Genomic DNA, 6,693 nt, shown 5'->3' on the forward strand with positions numbered 1-6,693 from the left:
TAAATGCATTTGTGTACTGAAGACCTTCTGTTGCTCACATCTCTTCATATAATGCCAGACTGACTCAGTGATGTTGAGAAATGGCTCCGTAAAGGCCATACCATACCATCTCTTTTAGGAGTTTGTTCCAATCATGATATAGGACTCTGACTGCATGTTTGAAGCTGCTGTCACATGCAACAAGGTAAATAATCTGGGACTGACCAAACGCCTCCCAGATGATATTCCATGACACGTAAGAATCTCAACATCTAAAATAGGCTAAACCTTTCCAAAGTACTGTGTGATAACAGAGCATCACAGAGGACGTAGCCTCCAACAACAAACTAAGCGGTTTACTATAATTACCTATCTCTACCAACTGTTATCATATTTCAGTCTCCTGCAGCGCTACTCAGTGTACGCATATGTGAAGTGAGCACTCAACTGAGTTAACTTAAGACGGATACAGAAGTGTAGTTCTCTGTAATTTTACACTTTTATTTCTTTCAATTTAAACCCAAAGAGTTGTGCTGACAGATTTCTTTAATCTACTACAGCAGCATTTCTTTATCATGTACAAAAATAGCCCTTTCTTCTCATTAAGATATCTCAGATATTACATGTGTAGTTAAATGTATATACACAGAAAGAAAGGTGTGTTTCACTAGTCCAGCTTATTCAATGTGGTCTGTGATGTATATTCAGTTTGACATTTCTTACCTTACGTGGTCCGCAAACATCCTTAGAGACAACACAAAATCATAGGTATCTGCTGGTTTCACATTAGACTGCTGCTGATCACCAGATGTTTTAAACACAGTTTTGTATCATGTTTTGCTATGTAAATTTAGAAAGAAAAGAAAACCCACTCACCTTTTTCACCATTTTCTCTTCTTGGAGGACGAGTATCTCATTCACAGAGTTAAGCCTGACTGTCAAAAGCTCTGCAGTTGTCTGAAGAGCTGCTTTCTCTTTGTTCAGCCTCTGCAAAATGGACAAGATTAAATTACACACAATTAGCATTAATTATATAATTTGTACATTAACTCATTCATATTTTACTGTTCTTCCTTTACTCTAGTGAAAAGAACATTTGAAAGTCCCATGCAGTTACTTTGCAGTATGCTCATTACGATCAATACTGTATATATTGCCTCTACCTCAACAGCTTCATTTAATCGTTCCCTCTCTCCTTTCTCTGGTGCAAGCTGGCCGATGTAATTTCTGAGGCTTTGCAATGTAGCAGACTGTGTCTCAAAAGCTTGTCCCATTTGGCTGAAAAATAAACAACAACATGCCCCTCACCACACACACACACACACACAAAACAGTGACTACAGAGTGCTTTAAATGCTTTAGTTCTGTTCCGTTTTAGATTGAATGAAGCACCTTAAATGTTCTTTTAGTCCATTTCTCTCAGTAGATATTTCCATCAGAGTGCTCTTTAGCTGCAGCAGTTCTGAGGTCATTGACTGAAGTCGGTCCTGTAGTTCACCATTTGTTTTTTGTGCTGCACCAAACTCTGCATAATGGGATGCATTCAACTGTTGCAGCTGAAAATAAGGGAAGTTTAAGACACAGACAAATAGTGACATAATGACTTATTCATCTTCAATTACACATTCTCACATTACTTGCAAAGTCAGAGTGAAGGCAGTGCTCAGAGTTCTGCTCAGAGATACTTAGCTGTTGTTGGATTAAGGCCCTTAATCCTAAATGAGGTCACCCAAGTACAATGTTTATGATCATTTAAACACACCTCCACCTCCTTGTTCTTCCGAAATTCCTCTAGTTGCTCTAATAGTCTGAGAGTCTGTTGTTTGGCTTCCTCTTCAGCCTGCAACCTGCCCATTTCAACCTTCAAAGCAAGCTCCCGGGATTCCTCTTTGCTCCTTTCAGCATCTCTCCTCAGCCTTGTAATTTCCTCCTCAGACTTTGCTTTCAGTCTTTCAAGCTGTGAGAAAAAACAGACATATTGCAAACAGAAAAAGCAGACTTTATTAACCTTATTATTGTGAAATGTGACTAAAATGTTTTATTGGGATCACAAAACTGTACAAAAACAAATTTAACTGCAAACTGCCAAAATAAGTTACAAAATGCCAGTAACTCTCAGGTGATGTATGTCTACAAGAGTGTCGAAATGAAATGTTTTGTCAGTAAACATCATTACCTGTGAGCTTATTTTTTCCTTCTGTGCGCTGCAGAGACTGAGCTCCTCTCTGATTTGGCTGAGTTCAGACTTAGCCTTGGATAGATCCGTATGTATTGCTTCCATCTCATGGCTGTGTCTGTTGTGCAAAGGTTATTCCAAGTTAAGCTTGTTCAAAACCGTTATTTGCTGACCTCCATAATGTCAGGTTACATACTAAATGTGTGGGGAAAAAATACATAATATCACTCAGATGTCACATAATGACACAAGCACATCTCTTACCTGCTAAGGGTGTTGTCTTTGTCTCTGACCTCTTCCCTGCATCTTTCTGCAATCTCCTTTAGTGCCTCCACCTGCCCCTTTAACCTCTCTGCTTCAGCCTTGTGCTTTTCTGCCTCCAGTTGCCACTCTGATTCCCATCGAGACAAATTACCTCCTCTGTCTTTTGATCTGCATAAAAGGAAAGAGACCACATTAATATGTCCATATTGCCACCCAAGTGACAGACCATATAAAACATGTAGTGGATATACCTGGCTCTACAATCTGAACGATAATCAGGGGTCCTTATGCTGTCTCCTTGTAGCATCAAGATCCTCTGATTTTCCTTCCTCAGCTCCAAGATTTCCTGTTGGGCCTGATTGATGGCAAGCCATGGATTGGCAGGACTTGGCTCCCCTGATGATGGTGCTGATATCATGCCTTGGTTTATCCAGGAGATGGGTGGCTGTGTCGCCGGGATTTGAACACATCTGTTTGCTCCAGCAGAATGGGCACTTGATGCAAAATGCGATGGGGGTATGAGGTCCTCCGGAGTCTCCCCTTCATAAAATAAAACAGTGTCTATGTGCCTGCATGCATTAGCTACTCTAATCCAGTATAAGGTTCCCCATGTTCCCAAACAAGCATATTGTTACGCTAAGCTCAGTAAAGATAAACATGACAGCTTCCTAATCGTGAAGTATAAAATCACTTTTACTAGTTAAACATGAGTTCATGTAAGCGCCAAGTGGGCTACACTGTAAGCTAACATTTGCTAATTAACAGTTTATTTAGCTCAACCGTAACAAGAATTTAGGTGCAACTTACTCGGAAGTACTGGTGAGGTGAAGTCAGTGGGCACTATCAGCCTCTCCTTCCCTAAAGTTTGTCTCTCCATGTTAAATAACTATTGCCATTACACAGGAAGGAAACAGTACACGGCTGCCGTGGTGCGTTTAGCGTTTGTTCTCCCGCGAGTCACGTCATTCTTCACCGTTGCCTTAGTTACGGGTACAACAGCAACATTCAGAGCTCTCGATTTGGGCAATTTTTGGTCGTGTCAGTCGTTATTTTCGGTTCAAATAACCCACATTTTAAGGTTTCGATGGTACATGTATATACGTATATGAAATTCAACAAATTTAATAGTTTATTTAGGCATAACTGTTACATATTGAAACGGCGCAGTGCATCATGGGAAATTGGAAGGAGCATAAAAATGTATTTGGGTTCTCATTTCCCTAATTGTAGTCTTGCAGGAGTTCTTTTTTTCACGTAAACTGCCTTTAAATATTCCCTAAATCGTAACCCTGCATTGCCGCCTATTTGTATGCGTTTCAGTGCAGCGTTTGCAGCGTCGACTGGAAGAGCTCTCCTGATAGACCAAATTCAGGGCGTAATCCTTAAACGATAGCACCATCCGTGGGTGGAGCACAGAAGGTATACTGTGATGGGTAGCATATGTTGAGAAGAGGGGGCACTGAGGACTAAATTAACTGTCCTTCTGGGCAAATTTAAATTCGAAAATATTTTATTTAGATGAAAACATTGAGCAACAGACACTAGTTAGAAAAACTATGAAAACAATATGATATATGAGCTTTCCTGTCCCTTTGTGCAGAAACCACAAGTTTCGACAATAAGAAACACACATTATCATATTTATTATAGGAGAAATATTTATAAGTTAAATAAATCATTAGTCTGTGTCATTCCATTCTTTTGGAGGTGGTTACGTGAGCCATTTATATTCAGGCATTATCTAGATGTAAAGGGATACCATTTAGATAATTAGTGGTAAAGGGTCTCATGTAAATGCACTTAATGAGGTGATAACCTAAAATTACAACATTCCTTCTTTGCCTGGGACTCCCTCACCTCAAGAACACCCAGGGGTGTCTGACAGCCACATCATTTCTGCATAATACAGCCGGCCTTGCAGAAAAGGGCACTCTGAGCAGGCTCATAAGTGCAGGTTTGAATAGCAATTGGTGATAATTTGGTTACGTAACAGAATTTTTGGGGGTTGAGGGGCGTCTATAAATGTTTTACCCACAACTGTAAAATCATTAGTATCCTTATATAATTCTGATTACCAAATTTCGGTAGATTACTCATGTGTTACTTTCCTCCAGTAATGCACATTTTGCGCACACAACATTTGTGATTTAAATCCACAAACTGTGCACATGTGACCACCTTCAGATAAAATCCTGTCTAACATTGGCTATCTAACAGTCATGATAACAAGCATATTTCACGTATCCCGTTGTATTATTTTCCCCAGATGTCTGCAGCAAACATTTGTGTTTGCTGTTACCTACAATATATCCTGTTTTCTGTTGCTGCTATGACCCACTTTCCCCCTGGGGTTCATTAAAGTTTTATATCATCTATTTATGGCATTTTTGAGCAACACAGAGACCTTTTACGTTGATTCATTTCCATAAATGATCACAAATAAATGCAAGATGATATGGTACACCGCCGAGAAAATGTCAGTAGAACATGATAGCGTTCATCTTGCATAAAATCTTTAATGTGGTGAAAGGGCGGATTGGGGAGTACAGTGGGAGTGATGTGCATTGTTTGGACATGCTGATATTGTATCTTCTTACCACAAGGCGGGCACTGCAGCATAGGTCCTGAGGAACATCGCAGAGGAGAAGATGGATTGACAAGGGCAAAGGGAATCAAAAAAGAAAGACAATACTCACCTTTATCAAAAAGCAAAAGGGAGAAAGAGAATTAGTATGTAAGCTTTGTTTCTATAATCAAGGTGAGCATTGACCACCTGCAGAGCATTAAACACGTAGTACATGAAAGCTATAAAGGCTATTTTGATAAAGGCAGGCAGCAAATTGATCTGGGTCCAGACTGAAATGTTCCTTGTTGGGCTCTAGCAGGGCTCTTGAAGCAATAGTGAAGAGGTCTGCTTTTTGTTCACTCTTCAGTTCTCTTAGGTAAACCGTAGAACAAGCAGAACCTACAGAGAACCCCATTTCAACCACAGCACTGAGCCAACTCTCCAACTTCTGCAGACTTGCTTTTCTGATTAGAGCCTTCGCTCTTCTTTTTGAATTCAGTTTGTTTTTATTGTATCACAGTGTCACATGAGTCCCATACTCCTCTAACTGGTCTATAATTTTCCCAGTATTTTAGATTTTAAACTAAACCCAAATTTTGGGTTAAAATGCTCAGATCTCCATTTGTGAAAAACTGGTTCCTCATTAGTCAGTGCATCTCATACTTTTACCCACCCAGGTGGATGTGTCTGTCTGCTTCAGTGACAGTGACCTGTTTTTGTTACCACAAGGGCATTGCCAGCTGTGTACATACAGATACTGTCAGGTCAGCATTTCTCTGCCTTTTCTGAAAGCAACTTAAGCAGGATCATTCCTAACCCATCTGGCAGCCTTACAAATCTTACACAGGAGCTCACAGGTGAGTGTGTGACCCAGACCTGGTACCACAGGGTCAGGCAACACTGATTAAAAGGAAGATGTGGGTCTATCAGGCCAGCTGTAGGATTAAGACTTCAGGCTAGAGAGGTCACTAAGAAATGACCTGGTAGATTTATTTCTGGCTTTTTTTGACTGAGTTAGGCAAATAACGCTAAAATTGAATAAATGGCGACTGTTAGATTTGCAATGTTTTTGTCCTTTGATAACCAATAGTATTCTGTTCATGTGGTCAGATGCGTTTGAAACTCATTGTAATAAACAGGGATTGTTCCCTGCATGGGAACCAACATATATGCAAAATATTTTCATTTCTGTAAAAAGCTTTCATTTGTAACCCAGCTTGAAGCACACTACACTGGGCAGCATCTCTCTCCAAGAAGTCTAGAAATGATCCCTCAGCTGTGCATCATAGCTGTGACCACTGGGCATTATTAAAAAAAAAAAGGATATGTGGGGGAATATGTCTGCCCTGTCAGCAACTGCCCAGACTTTGTCTCATAACTCATCTGTATCGTTGGGACAGATTCTAGTGTGATGTTCATATTTTTAGATTTAGTTTAACCACTGAATGCAACAAAAGCATAAGCCCAATTCCCCACATACAGGTGCTTAAACAGAAAGTCAGCAAGCTAGAGAAAAACAAAAAACAATTACTGGAATGATCTGTTTTTTGGGGAAGATATATTTTCCCCCTTACCTGTCATAGACTGGTTTCCTAGCACCTGTGGTCATTTTGGCTCACAGCATTTAACTAGTTTTTTTGTTTGTTTGTTTTTTGCATCTTCAGTCTGATTGTTTGTGTAGTGTAGATCTAGTACGAATAAGATTTTT

At 39.9% G+C, this 6,693-nt stretch overlaps 1 protein-coding gene across 5 annotated transcripts in view; it reads right to left on the bottom strand.

The window, feature by feature from the left end:
* Nucleotides 1–3,512, bottom strand: part of cchcr1 (coiled-coil alpha-helical rod protein 1) — a 7,826-nt gene extending 4,314 nt beyond the window's left edge. Inside the window, exons 1-9 of one of the 5 annotated variants that reach the window (XM_084941975.1) lie at nt 3,227–3,512; nt 2,671–2,959; nt 2,420–2,587; nt 2,156–2,273; nt 1,742–1,936; nt 1,372–1,535; nt 1,143–1,257; nt 856–966; nt 703–723 (exon numbers count right to left, since the gene is read on the bottom strand). In XM_084941975.1, the coding sequence (XP_084798101.1) occupies nt 703–723; nt 856–966; nt 1,143–1,257; nt 1,372–1,535; nt 1,742–1,936; nt 2,156–2,273; nt 2,420–2,587; nt 2,671–2,959; nt 3,227–3,296 (1,251 nt within the window). In that variant the 5' untranslated portion in view covers nt 3,297–3,512. The remainder of the gene's footprint in view (nt 1–702; nt 724–855; nt 967–1,142; nt 1,258–1,371; nt 1,536–1,741; nt 1,937–2,155; nt 2,274–2,419; nt 2,588–2,670; nt 2,960–3,226) is intronic. The other 4 variants (XM_084941976.1, XM_084941979.1, XM_084941977.1 and 1 more) reach the window with 4 other exon arrangements.
* Between the last annotated feature and the right edge of the window lie 3,181 nt (nt 3,513–6,693).

This window comes from Perissodus microlepis, chromosome 10 (assembly GCF_051167445.1).
Source record: "Perissodus microlepis isolate ML-2025 ecotype Zambia chromosome 10, ASM5116744v1, whole genome shotgun sequence".
NCBI classification, from domain to species: domain Eukaryota; kingdom Metazoa; phylum Chordata; class Actinopteri; order Cichliformes; family Cichlidae; genus Perissodus; species Perissodus microlepis.